Genomic DNA, 26,442 nt, shown 5'->3' on the forward strand with positions numbered 1-26,442 from the left:
CACTTATTGGGCGGAACTAAATATTACATTCCGTAAAACAATATTATTTTATTGTTGTAGAAAATGCGTGAAAATTGCAAATCGCGTCTACACCACATAGAATCTATAGTACCTACTAACCTTCAACATAATCATTATCTGAAAAAAAATATTATTAATATTAAATAAAATTTTCAAGATTTAATTCTAATTATGATGATAGTATTGTAGAAAGTTGATAAAAAATTGTAAAAAAAAACTTTCCAAATACATTTTAATCGTTAACTAATTCTTAAAGTTTTCTTTTTATAGTTCATAAAACTCTAAATTATTTACTAATTGATTAAATTACAAGATATCACCAATAGGTAGACTCTGTACTCTATACTTGTCTATGGGTAAACCAAAATCTCTTTATGATATGCTTAATGATTATTTGCTGGAAATGTAAATGTATCCATTATACAGAATGTTAAATGTTACTGGATGGGTGAAATGTAGTAGTACGTATGTAAATATATCTTTGAATGTTTAATGTTTTAAAATATCCGTTACAGACTTTAATGCATTCAAGTGTATCTGAGTAGGTACATAAAGCTCAAAATTAGTAATCTCAGTAGACAATTTTCATCAAGAAACTTCATAGTAACAATATTATAATGATTTTCTAATGGAATATTATATTTTGTTAATTTATAAATAATTTTAAAAAAAAATTAATTAAAAAAAATTTAATTTAATATGTTATATTAAGAATATTATATAATATATTATATAGTATTTAATGAAATATGTTTCTAATAATTTCAGACTTTTATAACATCAATGAACTTATAATGTTGTATTTAAAATGAAAAATAAAATTACAGAAATGTCCTCTAAAAATTTTTCAAAAATTGAATTTTTGAAATTTGACATCTCTACTTAAAACAAATATCTTTTATAAGTTCTAAAAATAAAAATATTTACTTGAATAGTACACCATGATAAATAATATAAGACATGGATATTTGTTAATATTCATCTTAATTGAGTGAAATATTTATTACTATTACAAACAACACTAACTTTTACAAATAATAAGTATATTTTTATATTCACTATCAAAAATATAAATGATTAAGATGATTGAAATTGTATAACTATAGAAATATACGGTATACCCACTGAATTTTTAAATGTGAAAAATCAAGTTTATAATCAGTATTTATAGATGGTATAACCTATAAAATGTACACATAATTTTGATTTATGTCATACATGAGTGTTAAGTAAATCATACATAATGTTTGAACATTTAATAAATATTAGTTGACTATTATATAAAAATGAGTCTTGAAAACTAAAATATGTAGGTATCGTCAGTAAAAATATATACATCATACAAAGGCAAATATATAAATTATAGGTTTCGCAGTTCAATAAATCTTAAACAAGTATATTATTACTATTAATGTAAAATATGAATGTTTATTGTACAACGATAAATATTATCGAAAATGTTCTGCTTTTCAAAGCAGAAATATTGGACCATATAAAGACATATTTTATTCAACCACTATTCCTTTTAAACGAGCTGAAATTGACAAAAGGCAAAAACTTTATTCGTTATCATTGAATAAGTTATTACTAATCAGTTTGATGTTTAATTATTGTCACGATTAGAACTATTTTCTATATAATATTTTAATAGTTATTTATTATTATATTAGTTACTTATTTAATGCAACAGGTACATATTATACATATCAATCTAATCAAAGTTAAGTAAAATAAAAGTAGAACCCTGTGAGAAATATCATAAAATTCAAAATTATATATTACAATTGGCGTAACTAGAGGGCCTAAGTGATTAAGCCCCTCAACTTTGATTTTAGTCACCCTTGTCATAATTTCTTTTCCTACCAACAGTAATTAATTTTTAAATTTAAATTAAAAATATAATTTAATTTTTTTAAATTTCCAAACAATCTATCAACATTTAAAAAAAAAATTTACTGACTGAGTTGAGGTTTAAACTGTAGGTAATGATTATTGTACTTATTATAATATTGCATTTAAAATTCCTTTAAATTTCATATTTTAAGAAAATGAATTATCATTTAATTACTACAGTACTGCTTTTTTTATTATGTGTTTAATACACACAACGAAATATGCCTCACACAGTCACGCATACAAAAAAAATTTTGGGGGGTTTACAAAATTTAGCGATACAAATTATACCATAACATAATAAAACAACTTTTTCCTCGTTACACAAAAATATTTCGGGGGAGTTGGAGGTTGAACCCCAATACAGGGGGCTGTATACGTGCCTGGCCACACAGCTACACACTATAATAATTAATCCAATATTATAATTTTAACGATTTATTTAATGTGAGTAGGAGCGACAAATTCCCCACTTTTTATTTCTTTTGAAAATGCCAGAGCTGGAGCCCCCTAACTTTAAGGCCTAGTTAGGACTATGTATATTACCTAGATTCATAAAAATATAAATAACTGCAATAATTTAAAAAAAAAAACAATAATAAATTTAATTTTTTTATTGAAATTTGAAATAGTATCTACATAAAAATAATATGGCTATAAAAAATAATTTCCTTATAAATCATATATATTTCGTATTTTTTTTTTTACCAAAGTATATACCAAGATCATCTTTTTATTTGTGGGAAGTAGGTACTTATGCAGTGGCGTAGCCATGGGGGTTTTGGGTGTTAAACTGTTAAACCCCCCCCTTCGACCGTATTTTTATTAAAAATATGATGTTCATAGGTAATATAAAAATACAATCGTTTGGTCGTGGTAAAATGTATTCTTTACCGTATTCACGTTGTCGACTGCACTGGTGATAATAATCATTATCATTCAATTATTTTATCATTTTACAACGGTTGTAGATTTATTTTATTTTATTATACCCCCTCCCTAAAAAAAGTTCAGGCTACACCACTGTACTTATGCAAATGCTTTTAAACTATTGAATATGTAGAAAAACAAAACAACACCCCTCCTCAATCCCCAGATATCTTTCAAATATTTTAAAGGAACTTGCACTCCTACCCATTTGTTAACATACAAAACCAATTTAATTTTTGGAATATTCAATCGATGTCAAATATTATTTGTACAACAGAGTTGTATCCGATACAACTTGTATGTTATTTATTTGTTTAAGTATAACTGATGTGATAATGTCAACATAAATTTAAAAATCGAACATAAGCTCGATGGAAATACTAGTATTTATTTAATCTAATTTTGCAACATCATAAATCAAATGTATTACTGAAAATGAGAAATTATGTAAAAGATATGTATCATATAAAAATGTGAAAGTGAAACTGAAAAAATAATTGTAGTATTGATATTTTATATTTATAAATAAAATCTCATAACGTGTAATTTTAACATATTTCAATTTTGAGGGTTATGTCTGGTAAAAATAATATCTATTTGATACTTTAGACTTACAGGGTCAAAATATTCGAAAAAATCAATATTGTTTTTTTGTAACTTGAAATGTTCACTAAATGCTTATATTATTTCTTACACTTGATATAACTTTCTAAATATTTTGACTATTTTTGATCTATAATTAGACATTTGACATTTTTAATTGTTTTTCTATAAATTTCGATGAAAAATCACGAAAATTTAAAACTATCTTGAAGCATGTTCTAAAAACCATTTTTATATCTATACAATTAAAAATTTAATCTAAGATTTAAATTTAAGTTTTATCTACTTAGATATGATAAAAATAATTTAGCGGAAAGATAAATTATTTTTTTATACGCATTGGAACTTATGCTTTAAGATGGTATAATTATCAAAATATTTTGACACTTTTTGAAGTACTTTTTTTTTTATTATTATTATTATAACGAATAAGGCCTCGACTGCATAGGTCATTGGCCGCAGAGTATTACAAGCTGATTATAGGTACATTTTAATGTATATAGATACAAAATAAGTAACTAATTAATTTTTATTAAAATCAATCATGTAATAATTATATAATTTATTTTATTTATATTGTATTACCTTTTTATAAACAATCAACAATTATGGGATGAATAAGATGTACAGAGTTGACAATGGATTTCAATTAATCTTTATTGCTTACCATTAATTTTTACAAAATGTTTATACTTTCAGTCTTTTTTTATTATACAATATCTCCATGAACCATTGATAAAGTCCTAAACACGCCACTGGAGCTATGTTCACTCGACACAAATAGATCTCAGTCCCACTGCAATTATTGTCATACAGTTATACAAAATCATTCGTCATACACTCGTACTCAATGTAATCAAAACAATTAATTCGATTTACAGTTGATCTCCGATGTCTTAATAAACCGTTTGTATTTCCCTCAGCCCGTTTTACATAGGTAGATATGTACACTAAGTTGAATCTATTTCTTCAATGCCCGTCAGTTATAGATCAACATTCAAACATACCGTATTATAATCGATATATTATTACAATTAATGATCATGGTTATTACAGTTTTAAAGTATAATGGGATGTATAATTTTTATTTTGTACAAATTTTATACTACAGTATTTTTAATTTTCTTATTTTTAAAAATAATAAACAATTTTAAACAGAATAATATATTGCATAGATGCATATATACACATATTTATAGAATAAATCAAACAAATAATCAACTTGAAAAGTTTTATTGTATTACAATTTCAATATTACACATAATATTCGAAACAAACATATTACGGGGCTTAGGTGTTGATGATTAATGAACTATTTGTTTTAATGTATAATTTATTATACTATTGCAATATAAATAACTTTAGTTATGTATGATTTCATGTTTGAACAAAAAAAAAAAAACTGACAAAAATTAAAACTTGTATTAGATGTGTACTAAAATCAAAAGTTTGACTTACCTATTTCTTAAATGATAAATAAAAACAATATAATTAAATTATTTTTATTAAAAAAATATTCAATACAAATTGTACATCTATCTATCAGTTCTGAGCTTGTAAATCTGAAAATATAAAACACAAGAATTAATAAATAATGCTTAAAATATATTATATTATTATTATGATTACCGCGATATACAATTATAAACTAAAAAATATTACTTAAAATATACCTAAAAATATAGTGTACCTAATGATGAATAACAACCATGTATTACACATACATGTATGTAGGATTTTATAATACATTTTATTTATTAAAATATATAAATTAATTTAGTTATACTTCTGTTAAAAATACATAAAGCAATATATGTTACTATCTGTAATGTATATAATAACAGGGTTATTCCTTCCAGGGATTTCCACAAGTGCCAACCCTAATAAAATATTAATATTTCTATTAAAAAGATAATTTAGTATTTCCAGATATTTAAATTGGAATTTGATAATAACTTGATGAATCAGTTGAATCACTGTCTAAATATCTTGTATTAATTTATACATAATTGGTATTATTTAAATAAAATAATAATATTACAAGTTTAGCTGAAAAATGTAAGTGCGTTTCAAATGATTCTAGGAAAGCTAAACCCCAAAAGCCCTCTCTCTTCCCCAGTAGTTACGCTTATACTCGAAATCTATTTTTAATAGTATGTTCATACTATTATAAAAAAATTCAACGTTTATCTCTATAATTTGGAACGCTGATGCCTTTACACCTACTGTCCGCCAAAACGCCAAAACGCTGCTCTATTATAAGTAAAGCTAAATTGCTTAATAATATAAGTTATACATATAAGCATAGGACTTGGGGTTGAATATTTTTGTATGTAATATCTCTAATCAATGTATATCAGAGAAAGCTAGAAATCCATTCTATACATCATAATATGAAAAATTTTAAATACATATTTCATCAATTTTAAGAAAAACGTGCAAATAGATATTATTTCTCATTTTTTTTATATATTTATATTCATACATATTTTACATTTTCTAAAAAATAATTACGTTTTTTTTTTATTATTTTTTTATTACTCGTGTATTTTCCTTTTCTAAAGAATTATACAAAATAACAAAAAGTTAATTTGTCCATTAAAACAAAATTCTTTAACAATACTATGTTTTTATTATGAACTGACGGTATTCACACTATTCATGATGACGTATTGTTTTTTTAATATAACTAGTTTTCCACTACATTAAGTTAATATCAAATATTTTTAATAATAAAAAAAAATCATGGATAATACTACGTAACTAATAAATAGATAGTTGAAATTATGAGCATATTTTATCGATTTTAACTTTTATAACTTCCAAACACTAGTTATACGTATATTTATAGACATATCATCGTTTACAAATGGATCATTTGTCATTTTTCAGAATTGTTAAATGCATGAAAGTACGTTGAAACGTCGTTGTAGTTTATGTATATTCAGAATACCTATAGCCCTATAGGGTATAATAGTTACTTAAAATGCATAATATATTCTTCTTTGACACATTTACTATCTTTTACTAATAGACTGTTTTTTTGGAAGTTATTTTTAAATTTTAAATTTGCAATTATTTTTCCATCATCGATGTCACGATAATAACTTTTAATTAATTAATTAATTTTTACTATAAATTTGTGTCATATTTTAATATAATTATGCCCATTAATATGTAATAGTAAGTGAAGCAAGATTACCAAATGGTTCTAATTACACGTTCGTTTACACATCGCCAAAATATTTTACTAGCAGTTTCTATTTTTAGATTTTTTTTAAAGTATAATATTATAAAACTACTTAAATTTTAAGCTATAGTGTCCTTAGCTCTACAGTAAGCTTCCACTTCACCGCCCAACCACTATCAAGCCTCCCTCCAATTTACTCATTGTACATATAGTATAATTTGTAAATAATTCAATAAACGTTATTTAAAAAAAAATGTTCTAATTTTAATTAATAATTTCTAAATAGATATCTTGAAATAATAATCACTAATGAACAATAATTGAAAAGATTGAATTATAATTTATTTTTATTATTTTCAAATTATTAAATTGAACATTTTTAGAACATAATTTGTGGTCTTTTTTTGATATTTTTTCACCGGCGTTGCCATAAAGGTAAAGCCCAATGAAAACAAAATAGTCATCGATGATCAAATTATTTCATCAACATTAATATTACTTATGACTATAATCATTATCATCGTTCTTATTATTAATTATTGTTACTTGTATGTATGCTTCAGTCAAAGTGATCATCTGTGGAAGTATGTCGCTCACATGCAAGTCTTGCATCTCGTACCACTTACTGTTCCCTTGTTTTAGCACGTGCACGCGATACGTGCCTTTGTTAGGTTCCCCGTCATGCACAATGTTAGCAATCAAGTCGTAGAAGTATTTTTGTGTGCGGCTTTCACCTCGGGAGTGAGTATGTCTCCGAAATCTACGTTCCTTAAAATGAAAAATTGTTTATATTAGCGACGATCATCACTATAATAGATTTCAGTAGTTTTAGAAGTAAATATTGAGAAAGTGTGCGTATACAAATCTAAAATATGCAAAACAATTTATTGAATATACAATAATTATTTAAAATTCAAAACGAAAAATGCTAACACAACTATTAATACATTTCAAGTTACATAATAGAAGTTATACTACTATATACTAGTGCCAATAATATATATTATACTTTTTTATTATAAAAAAAAAAATTATAATATTAATTATTAATAAAAATGTTTGAAAAATAAATAATAATAATACATCGTGGCGTATACTAGGCTATAACGAAAACATGGTATATCAAAAAGTTTTATAATAGTTGGAAGGAAAATTATACTTAGATACTTTGTACTAAAAAAAATAACTTGATAATCGACTTAAAAATACTTAAATGTTTTAAAATATTTAATATGTATATAAATAGATGAAAAATGAAGATATGCGTAGGTACTTTTCTCCTAAAATTGACAAATATTTTAATAAGCAATAAATATTCATTTTTAAATTTTCCTTTTTAATCTCGCCATTAAACTAGTTACTAGCTCAGTGTACTGTAAATCTAGAGTATATACTCGGAGAAATATAATATGCAACTCTTACCCCTTAGCTAACCAATAATTAATAACACACTTACCTGGGTTTTAGACACATGTATAACACAATTCGATAACCAACTTTAATTTTCTTAACCTTAAAGAGGTCCATGTTTACAATTTTGTTATAAATAAAAAGTAAAAACGAAAAAGTAATACATAAAATCCAATTCAATGATTCATTTTGATTATTACCATATCAAATTTCAACGAATAAATTGTAAACACAGACCACTGTAATTACTGATTACAATAATTAGCTATTTTACCGATTTCAAAATTTTAAAGCAAAATCGACTACCTATATCTAGTTGTATTTAATATATAATATAATGGTTTTGATGCATATATTATAATATTATATGTCTATTATATGTACTCACTTTACCGGGAAGTTAACGATAGTGGGATTCTTTTCGACGAAAAACGTGTTCTTCGTAAACCGCTGAAACAAGTGAGCAAAATAGCGGAATTAGAATGATATAAAATAAATAATAATTTATTAAATTGCGACCGCTTGCCCGACCAGCGGCAATCGCATACACACAATACAGTAGCACGAACCTTAATATATAGAATCAAGTACGGCGGGAGCTGAGTGATCTCGAAACGTTTCATGAAATTTTCTTTGTAAGTCTTATACTCTTTTTCCGATTCGTTGTTAAACTTGGTCAGCAGAGAATACAAACTCACCTATGAACACACGGTTCGACCGGTTACCACACGCATATACCAATACGCGCGAAATTCGATGTCATCGACGCTTATGATCACATATTATCAGTATTACATACTTGCGGTATGATATTCTCCATGACTTCGTCTTTGAATAACGGCGGCGGTGGAAGATCGCAAGTCAAATAGAGAAACGGCGATTCAGACACGTGCTCAGCGTATTCGTCTGTGCACAGCAGGCTGTACCTTTGTTTTTCATCCAGCTCCACGGGTGGAATCTTGCGAGTCTTCACGCGCATACTGCCCATGAACGTTTTATATACGATACTGGAGTGGCGGCTCTTCTTCCCATTCAGCGCTCTGTGCAAAGAGTTCAAGAACCACGACAAAAAGTCAATCGGATCGCCTATAAACACAGGGTTTGACCGATTATCACATGCACACAAACGAAAAACTCTATTAGTAATTGTCATAAAAAGGCGTGCACGCTGTTTCCACCGTAATTAATATTTTTCCGGTTATTACAGGGATATAATATTATTTTTTACGAAATCAGTAGCATATTTATAGGGGGAGAGCGTGTCCTGTAGGTATACAGACCAAATAAAAAATAATAAAAAAATTACCAAAGACACTGCAATATAAGATATGATATTATGTAGGTAAAGTTATAGAAAACACATTACCCATTAGCATAATTGATTAAAATGCATAACTAGTTTACTTTGATTTATAATCAAATATCATTATCAAACTTAACGAAGGTGATGGTGAATGATATTTGAAAAGTATGAGAGACAATGGCTCTGGGAGTCTGTTTCCACTACAACATTTCGATGCTTCAGCGCCCTTAAAACTTTTGGGCGATTTACGCCTATGATTAAATAGCAATAACGAGTAAAAATTATTTCAATTTCTTATTTTTAATGTTTACGTTTTACAAATGATTACATGAAAATTGTAACTAGTAAAAACGTGGTAAAATATTAACATTGTTTGTATCTCGATAAAATATTACAATTGTGTTGTTACATATAAATATATTCTACTTTACTATATATAATTCAAAATGAAGAAATAATATTTTTTTCATTGAACGGTATTGACCATGATTACCAATATAAAATAACAAAATTGATGAGAATAATGATTTTTGATAACCGTATAGTTAAAATTGATGACGTATATAACAGGTAATAAGTTGTACTTATAAGTATAGTATTATTTTCAGGGAAAATGAAAAGGACCCAAAATAAAACAGGTAATTTCACGTAGGGTGTACCCTCATCCTCTTACAAACCAGCTAACTGAAACCATCACGATTATTCAAATAGTTGATGAAAATTCATAAATTTGACTGTTTTAAAATATTTTAATAAGCCGGGAGTTCTTTGAGTATTTCTACCCTATCTCCGACATCTGAGATAAGCGAAAAAAAATTATGATAACCATTATATATGGTTATGTAGCAACACGACCGTGCAATGCAGAAAAATTTATGGCTGCGGTTATCACTTACCCTGCTCGGTGAACTGAAACTTCTTGCCACTCCACAAAACGACCGCCTGTAACATTTCGTGTGGCGACACATGAGCCTTGAAGTTTCGCGGATTCCATAGCTTTCGCATAAGCTCACCGAACCGCTGGACCAGTAAGAACACACTGTCACCGGGTGGCCGTTTCACCTTGGCATAGTTCCTCTCATCCAGAAAGTAGTCACGAAGCGGGGTGACATTAGACAAAGCCTGCAGGATGACGTTACAATAGTCGTTGGCCTTGATGTTATTCAGGCCTACGATGCCGGGTAGATACAGCGTGCCATCAATTGCCCGCGATCGTTTGTCGCACGTATCCAGCAGGCTAACATGCTTAGGCGAGAAAGTCGGATTCAGCACGTACTTGATGTCGTCCAGCGAAGAATCTAGGTACGTGGTGTACAAATTTATATCATTATTATACATGCAGTGTTATAATTAAAGTTTAAGATAATGCTTAATATTTCGACCGGAAGACTGAATTATATATTATGATTTTTTTCAAGCCATAAAAGACTTTATATAACATTTATTTTTAAAAAATGTTGATTTTGTACCATGCTAAGAACAAAATAAAATTTATTTTAAATTGTATCCTCCTCCTCTTTTTTGAGTTTGTATGGGGTACAATATTGTTTATACAACTTTAAGCTTATTTATATCTTGTAAGCTTTAGACCAAAAACGAGTTCAAATTTTTATTTTGGCAAATGGTATTTATCACATTTTTATTATTAATCTCATTCTATTTATTTTTTTCATTATAAAATATTATAGTTTCATGTGGATCGAAAGATTCTTTAACTTTCTCTCAATTAGTAAGCTTTTAAAATTAAAATAAACTTTATACGCCAGTACTAAAAAAACTAATATAATTCAAATTAGAAATAAAAATAGCAGTTCAATTCAAAAAAAATGTTTCAATACACATGCATGAAAAAAATTGTTTAACAATTGAATTTTTCAAAAATAAGTATATTTTTAAATTTTTTAAGAAGTAAATAAACACCTAATCAACTAGGTCGTATAAATTAAGTATATACGAAAATACTGAGCAATTCTTTTATCGAATAACACACTTATTTAAAAATCTATTTATTTTTAAAAAACATTTCTTACACAATTTCTAGTTAAAATAAAACAACATTTTCTTTTTAAAAAATATATACGTTTTAAATACTTATAACTTACAAACTACTCGTCCAAATTTTGATTTTTAGACATCGAAATGTTCCGAAAAATGTTCTGCTTTAGAATATAAAATGAAAAATATATATTGTCATTAAAAAAAAGTAAAAACTTGAAAATATAATTATTTTAAAAAAAATCATTAATAATTTTTAAAATATTGAGTGTTTTTCGATAAAAAAATCTCTTTGTATATCAAGTGTCACCTTAAATCACGCGGTATATACATGTAACATATTCACTGGGACGAGGTGACAAAAAAAGTAATAATATTAATACCATTGACGTTATTATCATAGATTATCGCGTGCAGTTAGCCGAGTTCAGAGCTACGATACATCTGGACAATATAGATAGCTGCAATATACGTATATTATATCTTATAATATAAATAAAGTAATTTCAGTAACGTATTTTATTAAGGGAAGGTTGCATTTTGGTGGTTACATTCACCTCCTCCAATTAACATTATATGACAACATCCCCTCATATTAACAATTCTTAAACATGCTAGTATTAGTATACTAACTGACTATGACTCGGTGAGATGTTTAAGATCAGTATTAGAAATGCATGGCCAAAAATATTTAAACACCCGAACTCTAAATAATGAATCAAGGGCGTATTTGAGGAGTCCCCCAATCACTCGTATTTTTTCTATATAATACATTAATTAATAATTTATTTAAAAAATGTTCCATTTGATAAAGATTGTAAATCATATTGATATAATAATACTTAACATAAAAAGTATTTTATGCCTATTCAGGTAATTAACTGTAAATTATTTTTAGTTTGTACAGAAGAAAAATAATTTTGCTAATTATATATAAATATATATTAAATAATCTAAAGTAATACCAGTCACTCGCATAGTCGAGTCATTCCATGCATTTTTTTCAACACATTTTTTGTGTAAATGTAGATCATTTTATAGAAATTAGAGTATAAAACAAAATAAATAACAATAATTTTGTTCGTGGGATGCATTTGCACACCTTTGCATCACACAAATGACGCCACTGAATAGATACTATCCATCACTTTAAAATATGAATATCTCAGAAAGAGATCGAACAAAGGTGGCATAATTAAAAGTACAAACCAGTGTAGATAATTAGAGTAAATTTAAAGTGAGACCACCGTTTTAGAAATAGGTCAATAAAAATTATACCTCTATTTTAATGTCTCTAATATTTTTAAGTCACTAAAAAAATTCACCATTTTAGATACAACACGTCTCTGTTATCTTTTTTTTCACACAGTAAGAAATACATGTTCAAATGTATTTTCATTAGTGTATACTGTAATATATAGTAATAATTTAATAACGGACAAACGCATGAGCAGACTAGTAACTCCACCAACACGAGATAGCCACAGGCCCACAGCTGTTAGCAGGATCTATGAAAACAAATAGTAATCTGTCATAATTTTACCGCATTTTTTTTTTTGTCACATTCCAATAGTCTGTTATCTTATACTGAATGAGAAAAAATCGTTTTTATTATGTGCATTTGAAGCTCACACGCACTTGGTGTGAACATTACCAAAAATGTCAGGTTTCAATTGGCCGGCAGCGCTCGGAGGCGGAGTCACCAACCGCAAATTCGTTTGGCTCCAACTCTAATAATATAATATAAATGCATAAACCCGACCCTGGAAAAAATGCTAACGCAATAATATACTAACCGACTATTTCGTAGTTATCAGGCAAACAGTAAAACTTCAGGGTTTGCAAGTTCAAAAATACGTGGTGGCTCTCGGCGACGCTGTGAGTGTAGGCGTGGGTGTTGGTGCCACGACCTGCAACGAAGATCGAACGTAAATAAGACGACGATAAACAGCCGCGGTAGATTGTCGCCGATTGGAACAAGTCCACGAAAAATACAGACAAACATTGATACATGCCACGCTATTTGTTGAGAATGTAAAATAATAATATTATATATCAATACTTTACCTTGAAAATATTTACCGCAGACCAGACAAGCGTAGACATTGATTCGCGACAGCGATACGGAACACAATTTTTCGAAATCGAAGTCCAACACCTGTCGGTTGATTGTATCTAAATACGGACACAGGCGGTGCACTTTTTTCATCCATTTGTCTACAACAGAAACGACGCGGTTGTACTTCATTCGAGTTTTCCTCAACGGATCGTCAAATACATACAATAATGTTATATACGATTTAAAAATTATTGACAATAAGATACCATCCGTGTTCGATGGCAGATCTGAATAACCGCGGTGCCGCAGCTATGGTTGTTTATGAGTCCCATAAAATAGTATTAACATTGCAATTTTTTTTTATACATATTTGATAAGAGGCTTAAACAACAAAGGTTAAAAGCCTAATCTACATTAACTCAATAACTAAAAATAAATATTGGTGCTTATACATAATACGATAACATGTCTGGAAAGGTTTAAAAGTAAATATAAATAAGATTTATAGAATGGAAAAATATACAGATGATCCAATATTCTCTGCGTTTGGTGAGGAGGGTTATTAAGGATTTTGTGGACAGTTGATTACAATAAGCTCTATATTCTATTGTAAGTATCATGTGCTGGTACTGGTATTGGTTCTCTACTAATGAGGCATAAGTGATTACATATAATAAAAGCCTGTTAAGCTATATATTTTTATTTGCGTAATAATTATCATGATAATATTTTCAAATGTTAAGTTTTTGTAGTGCATCAACATTTATATTTTAGTTACTGAGAGAAAAGATAAACGCGTCGGTTTTACAATATGTAGTTTTTTTCTATTTCGTCGTCTTCTGGAGTAGTATAAATGTTACATTCTTCAATTCTGAGAGTGGTTCCTTGTAACAAATCGGACCTATAGTTAGTGTTTTGAGTACGATTATACAATACTCAGATTAAATGAGTGAATAATATACTCATGAATTTAATACAAAACCGTTATTTAATCACCACAACCAGAAATATAATGCTGTATATTTATGATAAACGATTACTGCGAGATTACAAAAAATTATGAATTTATAACGAGTAAAACTATTAATTTTTTTACCAATTATTATATTTTTATTCGGTTATTATTTTCGATATTTTATCAATATAGCTTAACTTATGATACTTGATATTATTGCAAATAGTACAGAATTTATAATATTCAGAATTTCAGAATGCATTGACAATTTTTTATAATTTATTAGGTATTTAAACTGATAAAAATATATTTTAAGTATAAGCAGTGACTTGATAAAGTTACTATAGTCAATGATTATAAAAGGAATTTAGAACATAACATACCTCCTATTGGCTATTACATATATAGTTCCTATAAATACATTTAAGTTTGGGTAATTTATCGTTAGCCAAGCGATTACAATTTTATAAATTGCTTAACTTTGGATGCTGCAGTGCTTATTAATTATTGTATTTATTATATGGACATTTTACTAAGATATAATACATTGAAATACTACACTAATATATTGTTATTAACACGAAATTAAACGAAATATATTTAATTTTATTACGTTTATAAGCTTTGGTTGTTTTTTTCTTACTATTTTCAAGGTTTTAAACATCGATTTTATAAAGTAAGATAGAAAAAATATTTTTAATAAACAAACAAAATAAAAATCCATTAAACTTTTTAATATTATAAAGCTGAAGAATATGTACCTACGTTTATTAAAACAGACTAATCTCTTAACTAAAGACCAATTTCAATACAAGTCGTATCAATGGATTCTTGGGACTAGAATGGTGTTTTAAGACTTCTAAGGCTTATACATAAATTTCGTATTTCTCATGAAAATCAAATAATTTGTAATTTATAGTATAGGTTGGGTTGCAATTGGTTACAAAATTAAAATATAATAGACTAGTTGACTATGCGTTGCTATAGTACTTTGTTTAATATATGAAAATAACAATTAATTTTATTGTTTGTTATTCAAGTGTACAGCAAAATACAATATCCTTGTGTTTGTGACGAAAGCTTCAGAAATTATTCTTAGAGATATCAGGGAAGTTTAGAGAGTTAAGTTTGAACTAAGTTCGAAAATAAACCAACGTAAAATTGAATACAGGCAGATTGCCCATCTAGGTCGAATTAGTTCACAAAGAAAAGTACACCGATGCCTATTTTCCCGTAAAATGAGATACACTAAAACCGAGATACATCGATATAGCACCATGAATTTTATGTTTCTTAATTTTTTTCCGAGCAAAGTTAGGATATACAGCTGGTCTAAATACACAACTATAATTTAAAAAAAAATCATGATCAAAGCTAATTTGTTGTTATTTTAAAATTTATTATTATACTCGTAGATACGTATTTAAATGCATAATACGCATTTATCGTCTATAGTGCACAAACATATGGCATAAGATATGACGTTGTTTATATAAAAAAATTAATTATATTTATCATCTGACTAGTAATCTGGGCATGATATGTATATATAATAAGTTAACATATTTGTTGACTTTTAAGTATTTTAAATTGGAAATTATTTCTTAAATAAAATATTAGAATGGTTTAAAAACAGAAATATTATTTTAATAAAAAAACAAGACAAAATTGACTTTTATTAATTAGCAAAACGAACGGATCGGTTTAATGATACTATTCAATAACATATTATACTTGGGACTTGAGTTTCCGTTAACAATGTGTAACTAATTGTCGTATAGAAACGCAAAATAAACCAATTTAAACTATTACGTACCACGATATACATTAACATACATTTTAAGTAACATAAGTCCAATGACCAATACCAAAAAATAACGTCAAACAGAATTAATTATACACGAATTAATGACGACAGAGAAGGTTGTTCTACTCTCACGTTTTTTTTTCGTATTCGTACACCTAGCCATCGATTTAATAAATATATAAGAACTAAACATGCATATATATATACATAAATATAATATTATTACTTAGTAGTTAGTGTTTACATTGTCATATTTTATGCTTTAGTAAAAAATAATTTCTTAGGGGCCACTATACATAACATTTTTCCCACCTTTTCACTATCCCTTGTGAGTTTCTGACAACCACAAAATATTTATTCGAGAATTAATATTTTATGATATTAACATAAGAACTATTTAATTTCATGAAAATATTTTTTTATATCTCGTGAGTATTGAAAAACCATAGCTTTTAAATGTAATTTCAACAACTCAAAAAATCTTAATTTTTATTTATGAAAAATGTTTATTAATAGATACTTCAGATTATCACAAATTTTTTTTTTTGTAAAATTAATAATCCTTCGTCAATTTTACATGTCCCTTAAATTAAAATTATAGGTTTTGTTTATTTTAAATAAGTACTTAATTAAAAAATAAGAATTATGATTGATAAAAGAATTAAGAATAATTAATAATGCCTAACTTTTCTTTTATCTTGACATACTCATACTTTTTTCACAGGAAAAATGTGATAACACACAAAACAAAATGTGTCATATTATGGTGCAACCACCCAAATCCCCAATTTCAGCTCCAGTTGAATATGTAAAATAACCACTATTTCTCTACAAACGGATATAATGTATATGTGTAAACAATTTACCATAATAACAGTTATTGAACTCTTTCATTTAATTGCAAAATAATTGCTTTCCATTGCATTAAGTATTGAATTAATATAAATGCTTAACAATACTAATTTCAAAATAGATTTGACCCATGAATATAACTACGTAAATTTTATATTTTGTTTGTAAATACATACATCTAATTTTTATTATCATTAATTTAAAGATAATTAATATGTATAAAAATATGATCATTTCAGTTTGACAATATAGGTTATTAGAACTGTTATAAAATTGAAGAGAAATTAATAAAGAACCAATTTATCAACATTTAAATAAAGTATAATACATAAATAGTGAAATAGTATTTCTTAATACTAAATTGAAAAGGCCAGCTTGAAGCAATATTATCCCAGCACCAATATGCCTGATAATTTATTTTAATAATATAATAAATTAGTTTTTTATTTTGGGAATAAAATAATTTTTAAATAATAACTGCTACTATCAAGTATAATATAGTATAAAGATGGGAGAGCTTTACCAGCATTTATGAAGTTTTTAACAATCAGACAAAAAACAATAAAAATAGTAGTAGTTTAGTAAATAAATTAAATATGTATTTTTGGTCCACAAAAATATTCAACAACATAAAATATTCACAAATTCAGGTACTTACATTAATTAACATTATATTAACTTAGACTTTAAAATTGTAAACATCAAAATCACAAATATAAATTCTATTCTTTACTACAGTGGTTCTCAAACACATTTTAATGAAGCTGCAATTTTCTTCTAAGGAAACGTCAAACTGGCTTAATTATTTTAACAAAGCATTTCAATTTTACACTTCTTATTAAAATAAGTTCTTATCTTTTAGAAATTTAAAAAATTGTTTTTTACACTTCAATTTAATGATAAAACTAATACATAAATTATATTACTATTTACTATTGAATGAAAAATGGACATAACATTTACTCATAGTAATTATTTAAATGATTAAAACCTTACTATATTAGTCTATTTAATAAGGCTTCAATAAAAAAAATTGAGAACCGTTGATGTTTTATAATATTATTATAAGTATATAAATATTAATTTATAAATTATATAATATTATCCACTGTAATGCATTCATCGTTTTTTGAACACTTAATGTATAAAGTAACATTATGATTAATACTATCAAATAGTTTAATTAATACTTTGTTCAAGCATTAAGAGTATTAAATTCTAATAATTTAGGTAAATCATGAATTAATAGATTTAATAGTTCCAACCAATTAAATCATAGTTTAATATTGACATTAATAATCAAATTAATTAAATGAACAACACATTATGGCCAAATTTCTGGTGAACTTGGCTCTTGATTATTAATGACCTTATCAAAAAAAGTTATAACTTGATTTAATGACAATGCGTTGTGTAGTGTTTCCAAAGGTCTTATTGGTGGAACTCCATCGCAACCAATTATTGAACCAGCATAGCTTGAAGGACCAGTCATTAAATCATGTAAATCTGAAGTGCTAGATGAGCCACTAATTACAGCAGTACTAAATAAACTACTAGTTGGCGGAGATGCAGAAAACAAATGTGAAAAATAACAATGTCTCTTGGCTGTGGCATTTTGAGGCTGACAAAATTTGAACTTCAGTGGTCCATCACAAGTATCATCCTCAGAAAATATAGGCGGTTCAGATGATTCTTTTTTATCATCTTCAGTAATTGAAAAACGACTATGATCTTCTTCTTCTTCAATTTGTGGTTCTGTCACAGAAAATCTACTGTGCCCTTCATCTTCATCTAATGAATCATCCTCTTCATAATCTTTCTGTTTTGTTTTGAAATTACTACCCGTTTGTGGTCGAAAACCAGGACCTGGTGGTAAATTTTTTCTAACACAACAATTAACACCAGGACTGAAATGTAGTTCTACATGGAATCTTTCATCGGATTTTACATCTTTAGTGGGATCTTCATACAACATAATGACTATTTGTGTCATATAATTGAGTTCTGAAACAATACTAACATATTCCATAGCTCGGCCCCATTGTTCGTCGTTGTTCACATCTAATAAGCCACCAAATCTTAGAACAGACAAAAGTGAATGAATATGGCTTTCACTAGTAAAATATAAACGAGATCTTACATGTCTTCTAGGACTTAATACACCATATGAATAAGTAGGATTTAAACGATTTACAGTTTCATCTGCTTCTTCACATGGCTCTTCAACATTACGTTGCAAGTCAGATTTGAGTTTTCTCAATAAAGGAGTGCAAATTCCTTGACTTATAGTGACCTTTTCATCTACATCTAAACCATACTCTTGTGGAATAACTATATCAGCCAAATATTTGGCATAAGTATATAATTCTTCAGCTTCTTCAAACTGTAAAGTTCGTTGATTGTGCTGTAAATCATATTTAATACAATCATATATATCAGGAATCTTGGATATATCAAATTTTTTATTTTTAGTATAAAAATCTTTTTCGATTTTTGACCATCGTTGTCCCATAAGTTCCCACGTTTCACCATGATATAATACAGTATCTGCTTTTTTGGGATCATCTTTTTTAGATTCTACAACAGCAACCAATTTCTGTATTAGTTCTTGAACTATTTCACAACACTGAACAGGATTTTTTACATAATCTAATGCTTCGTCTATGCTAATAGCTCTACATGGATTTATCATTGCTCGATCTTCAGGAGTAAATATATGGTCATTCTGCATTAATTTGTGTAACTGTTCTTTTGTCATATTTTGTTGTTCACTAGAATCACGATCATTATCTAACAAACCATTTGTATTGGCACTTTTAACCATTTGTACAAGAATTGGGGTTAATTCTCCTTCAAGAGCCAATAATCCTTTTGCAAATGCAGCAGCTGTCATTTGTACTCTACCTTCATCACTTGCATAAATTTTTAAATCATGGCGAAATGTGGAGTGTAATCTAAGAAGACCCAATCCTTGAGTATCTGAATTTCTACCCTGGCCACCAGGATACATACATCTAAAAATTTGTCCTAATTTTTCAGCTTGGACTCTTCCAGCAGGTGTTAATTCACCTCCCCATTTAAGTATTAGAACAAGTGATGGATCTTGTTTAAAATTTACACTTTGTTCTTTTCTTGGTCTTCCGTGAGGTTGATATTTCATTTGAACTTTACGATTAATTCCCGAAAAATGACCATACATTTCTAAAACACTTTTTAATTGTTCTAGTTTTCTTTTTTTTTCTTCAAGCTCTTGGTCAGCTTCATGATGCTCAATTTCATCTAACAATGCTCTGGCAATATCTAAAACTTCTTGAAGTTGCTTAGGATGTTTTAACTTAACTTCTCCTTTCATTTTACCCCCATACCTTTCAAACACATCAAAAAATTTGGAATGTCTAACTTCAACTTTCATTTTTTGTTTAGGAGTACGATCTCCATGTCTTATAACGGCCACAACACACCGTAATTCCATCATTTTCCCAACAGTTGTAGGAACAATTGGAGGATCATCTAATTGAAAAGGAACTGACCAAGGTATATGAAGTGTAGGTGCCAATTCTCTAAGTATCATGTTTCCTAATATTTTGGCACAATCATCATAGTATTTATTTGAATTTTTAACAAAACTAAATCCATTCACATCACAAACAAAAGATTTACCATTTGCCCGTAGTAGGTCAAAACCACATACTGTTTGCTTAAATGCTAAACACACCTTACGAGAAATCATTTTTTCAGAATTACTGAGGATAATAGGATATCGTATCTCCTTACCTTCAGAATCACGTTCAACTTTACCATCAAGTGCAGGTGACTTACGAGCTTCCGCATGAGCATAATCTGGGCCAACAGTATATACTTTTACATCAGTTCCATCAGTTGGCATAAAATCTTCATATATAAAAGAACCAGTTTTCCTAACTCTAGATTCTGGAGAATAAACACTACTCCGACTACCGATTTTACGAAAAAGTCTTTGACTTCCACCTCCTGCTGAAGTAGGATAATAAATATAAATATTATGATCTTCAGCAGAAACTGGCTTTTCGACAAATGGTTTATTAAATACAACTCCATTAATTTCCACGTGGTCTTCAGACTCTACTAGCTCGTGTAAATTTGGATCCTGAGACTCTCTATCTAAAACTGCATACCTAGGAATTAAAATTCCTTCAGATTCCAAAATTGAATATACCTGCCTTCTATCTTGTAAAGCAAACTGAGTTGGCAAATGATTAATAACCAATGGATTCCTAAGCTCAGCATATCTAATAGCTTTTTCAAGAGGAAATCCTTTAGAATGAAAAGATATCAAACAATCACAAATGGGCCATTCTTCAATTGGTTTTAATAATAATTCTTCTTCAAAAACTATCATTTTTAAATATTCAAACTCAGCTAGCCTGTTCAAAATTTCTTTCATCGGTTTAGAAAAACTTTTTTTTTTCATGGCACATATGCCAACAATAACTTGTTTACGGTCTGTAGTTAAAGATGCTTCCATTAACTCTTCTTCTTCAAGTGGCTTCATTGGCTCGAAATCTTCAACGAGAATGGTTGGTTGAGTTTTGCAGAGTTCCTGGTAACCTTGCTCCATCTCTGTATGGAACCACCAAAACTTTTGTTAATGGCCAAGTAAAATATAATTACTAAGCCTAAGTGATAATAAATAATCTAATTAAAATTACAACTTATAAAAAGCTTTACATTTTTAATTAGCATAACTGTGAAAATTAATTTTGTTGAATATTGATAAAGTTATAACATTTTATGCATGTGTAAAATTAAAGAAAATAATAATAAAAATGTAAAACCAATTATTTTTATATATTCATTTTTAAAATCAACATTTATAGTTACTCCTAACATTTAAATAAATTACAACTAACATATTTTTAATTGTTTATTATAAATTTAGGTCCAAATCAGTTATCGCCCTATAACATAGCACCATATATCAATAAAACATAAAAATACATAAATACCACGTCCCTATGATTTGATTTGTTAAGCAAATACACATAACCTAAGGCACTCGTCCTATCATAATGAGGCCTTGATATCCTCATTTTTTGGATTAAAATATTAACTATATAAATTATTTAATAATTTTAATTAATTGACATATTTTATATGTTACGGTGTATGTCTGCATTTAGTGAATGTTAACAAACACAACCAAAATTGGTCAATGTTGAAAAATTAAAAATGTGAATATTTGCATGATTTTCATCAATGTTAATCTACATAACAAAGTTTTGGTTAATGTTAATAAATATAGTATAGATTATAGATAATACATAAAATACAACATATTTAATTTGATCAATTAATTATTATTATTGTATGTATTATTAATATAAGTTATGTGTTTATTTTATTTTACAAATGTATCCCTAAGGAGCTTAGTATATTAGCAACTATTATTACATTTTCTTCGCATACTAAAAACTTATTTCTAATATGCAAAAAAAAATGTAGGGTTATAATGCAAATCAATAGTAAACAATGAATAACTATGATGAACAACAATAGCAAGCCCAAGTGAGGCCTTTATTGAGATATAATATTATAAAAATTATTGGAAGTTAATAAATTTTTTTTTTTAAATTATCAACTTACAAAATATCTAATATTGTATAGGTAGTATGCCTACAATTTATTATTATTAATATTATTAGAAAGATTTTCCTGTTGTACCAAGAATATACTCTATTCGGAATGAGTTTGTACCTCAGCAGCAACCAGTTTTCGTCAAGTGGCAGTCAGACAACACCCATTTCTCCATCCCACTAAGTCAACTATCTGTATGCCTGCTGTGTAATAAAGCCACGCCCATGCGCACAAATTGGCTGCAGAAGTATGATCTCATTCTGAATAGAGTATACATTTAAATAAAACAAAATTTACATTACTGTATATTCACTAGTGAAAATTTACAAACGGTATAATTTAATCAATATCTCAACTTTCACCAATTGCAGACATTTACAGTAAAATACATATTAAAATAATATAATTTTACAGCCTGTGGTAGGACGATAACAGACTAATGCCTACATTTATAAAAATATCTTTAACAAATTATTTAGTAATAGAATGATATAAAAAAAAAAATAATTATTTTAAACCTTATAATGTGCTTAAATTTTATCATTGTCCAATGTTTTTTAATCAAATTCAACATAGGATATAAAAATAATTAGTAGTCAAACTATTGACTAGGTATTTATTAATTTTTAATACACGCATAGTGTATACTTGACTTCATTTTATTTATTTTAGTTGTTAAATTTTTATGGACACGTACATAATTTTTACAACTATATTTTAAATACATTTAAAGTACCTAATGATGTTTTTTAGGTATTTTAATATTAACTACTAAATGAACTACCTACAGACTACAGCTATTTAATTAAGAACTCACTTTTTAAACCTCATTGAAGAAATATGAATATAAACTCTCAGTTTTGATACCACATAACTAACAAAAATATTTAAATTAAAACATATTATTTGTTTTTATACTCCTAATTAAAATAGTACAATTCATAAGTGCAGATAAAATATAAAAATAAATATTGATTATTTGTGACTTTAATGTAAGGATGCAATTAATTTTACAAAACTAAAAAATATACAGGCTAATGAAATAATTGAGAAAATAAGTAGTAATAAATAGTAAAGTTTATAATTTTTTTTTTTATCCAATCAGCAAACAATTCCAAAAGTATAACCCAAGCATGCAATCATTGAAGAAAATATTTTTACTTGAATTTAATTATTTATTTATATTTAAATCAATAAAATTAAATTAAAATTATTATGTTGCATAGCAAACAATATATGTATTAAACCATAAACTTAATTCTAATTTTAATTAAAAATTAATATTTATAAGTATTTCATAAAATTTAAAATGTTATCCTCAAAATATAATGTATAATTTGTTCATTATTCAAAATTGAAAGGTTTGTTATTAAATACATTTAAATGTATAAGACTAATGTTTTTATATCATCATTTATGAGTTGTTATTGATTATTTAGACATTTAATTGAAAGAAAAATATATTTTAAAATGTTGAATAAATTAATTTTAAGTAATTGAACTAAATTAAAATGTCTTGTTTATGTTTGTATTTTCACTAAATAAAATATTTACCTTTTTTAATTTTATATTCATAAATTATTAATGTACTTATTTTTGCAAGCAAATAATTCTATTATAATCTATTAAGAAAATTAAAACATTTTAATTTAATAAAAATAAAATTAATTTAATTAATTCTTAAAATAATATTAATTACTTAGAAAAGATCAAGAAAATTAAAATTTGAACATAATAATTGACAATATTTTGAATAAATGCAATTTAGTTCCCAAAATTGTTTTTGAAACCCATATATAGTTTGACTTTGAGAACAATAATGCAATTAGGTTTTGACTGATGAACTTATTTTTAAAGTTATAGTATTTAAAGTTTTTTGGTTTTGCGGATGAAAAATCACATTGGAATCAAATTACTTTTTTTCCAACTTTTCAACTCATAAAAACGTATAATATTATACATAAACCAGTTTCTATAAGGCTATACTTATATAATAAAAAAATAAAAACAACCACATACCAACAATCAACTTGAACTGAGAATAAAATGTCTATTACACTCTTAAAAACAAATAGTGCATAACACCATAAAATACAATTCCAATATTATTCAACATAGGCTAAATAAAAAAATTCTTAGCTATTATAAATTAAAATATATATACTTTGAAAATACTATGCTTATACATGTGGGACTAGCTCATATAAATTATTATTAAAATAACATTACCTATAAGGCTACAACATAAATTAATTTAAATTAAATTTTAACATTTTTTTAATCATTTTAATGAATTAATAGTTTAAAATTTCAATTATTTAACATAACTCAGAAAAGATATTTAAGATTTAAAATGTATAATTATTTCAATATTTCTGGGTCAGTAAGAAAATATAAGTATTGTAAGTTTAAAACCAAATGCTGATATGCAAGTATCTAATATTAATGAATTGTGATAGGTACATAAATACTTAACACTAGGTATACTATATCAGTAAAATTACCAATGTCATCTAGAAATAAGTAATGTAATGTGAACTTTTAAAAAAAAAATAATGAAGACAACATTTTTAACTAAACCTTAACTATTTTAGAATAAACTAAACTCCATTTAAAATTAAATTTGAATGCAATTATTTGGCTAAAGTAATTAATTACTTTTTAATATCTTACACTTATTTTCATATATATAATATAAGGAGATTTAATGTAATACATTATCTTTATTTCAAATTCTTGGTAGATAATAAAAGTATGCAATACTAAAAATATGTTTGAAATTTAGTCAATAAAATACCAAATATACAATATTATAGGTGTGATTGATCTGTAAGTACAAGACATTCATACATTAATAATTTGTATTCTATTTATGTACAAATTATCATTACTTACCAATGCATAGCTAATATTGGTTAATTAGTAAAAATTGTTCTATCTTTCTTAATCCACTTAGCACAATATATATGTATATATTTTCTAGACATGTTTTATTTAAATAATAACAAGTTACAAGCCTATCACAACTAATACCTACTATATTCAAAAGATACTAAAAATAGTTTTCATAAAAAGATATAGTAATAATTCCTATTGATTCATTCCTAACATGCACAACCATTATGGAAAGGAAATATACATACATATTTAATTAATTATTATAGGCATATAACAATCTTAAATTTTAAAATACCCTTACTTAAATGCTGTCCGATTTTCTGTTTTAAATTTTTATAGTAAAACAAATTTTATTCAAAGTATTATTGGTTTTAATAATTATGTAATTTTAAATACTTGAACTGTTTTGTATTAGTTACTCGTGATGAATTATTTAAATAAGTTTTTATTAGTGGTATAGAAAACTGATGACATATCTATTATAAGCGTTCATAACAAATTATATGAATAAATTATCAACTTTTTACGACTAAACCGTTATTTAATAATATTTAATTTACCAGTAGTTGAGTGGTCGTCTTCATCATCTTTAGAATTTCTTTCGATATCCGAATGAGATTCATTCCATTTCCTCTTGCCATTCTGTTTATTTTCATCAGTGCTTTGGTTAAATGATGCCATTTACACCTACAATTACGTTAATAACAGATAGTTTAGGATAAATAAAAAACCAATTGGTCGAGTCGATAAATCACACAGCATTCGTTTTTAAATTTCAATTGCAAATGCATTCCTTTAATCACAGACCGTGGTGAGCTAACCGACTTAGTAACAACGGCGTTATTAGACTGATAAAAAGTAAAAACAAAATAATAATATACACCTATATTATTGTGCGTTTAATGGACACTTT

General features: G+C 26.7%; 2 protein-coding genes across 2 annotated transcripts; both read right to left on the bottom strand.

Annotated features, from left to right (window-relative positions):
- Positions 1 to 4,714: 4,714 nt before the first annotated feature.
- Positions 4,715 to 26,394, bottom strand: LOC113549960 (U4/U6.U5 tri-snRNP-associated protein 2). The gene is given in 10 exon segments (XM_026951503.2): positions 4,715 to 5,009; positions 7,184 to 7,380; positions 7,383 to 7,405; positions 8,436 to 8,497; positions 8,617 to 8,745; positions 8,847 to 9,133; positions 10,247 to 10,648; positions 13,142 to 13,255; positions 13,413 to 13,562; positions 26,090 to 26,394. Coding segments are annotated over 10 exon segments (1,512 nt in total). The 5' UTR covers positions 26,211 to 26,394; the 3' UTR covers positions 4,715 to 4,982.
- LOC113549959 (inositol hexakisphosphate and diphosphoinositol-pentakisphosphate kinase) lies at positions 18,105 to 23,530 on the bottom strand. Its single transcript, XM_026951501.1, has 2 exons — positions 23,449 to 23,530; positions 18,105 to 21,617 (listed from the first exon to the last, which is right to left on the bottom strand). The coding sequence occupies exon 2, from the start codon at positions 21,613 to 21,615 to the stop codon at positions 18,343 to 18,345; it is 3,273 nt and encodes a 1,090-aa protein (XP_026807302.1). The 5' UTR covers positions 21,616 to 21,617; positions 23,449 to 23,530; the 3' UTR covers positions 18,105 to 18,342.
- Positions 26,395 to 26,442: the final 48 nt, after the last annotated feature.

The sequence above is a fragment of the Rhopalosiphum maidis genome, chromosome 4 (genome assembly GCF_003676215.2).
Source record: "Rhopalosiphum maidis isolate BTI-1 chromosome 4, ASM367621v3, whole genome shotgun sequence".
In the NCBI taxonomy this organism is placed as follows: Eukaryota; Metazoa; Arthropoda; class Insecta; order Hemiptera; family Aphididae; genus Rhopalosiphum; species Rhopalosiphum maidis.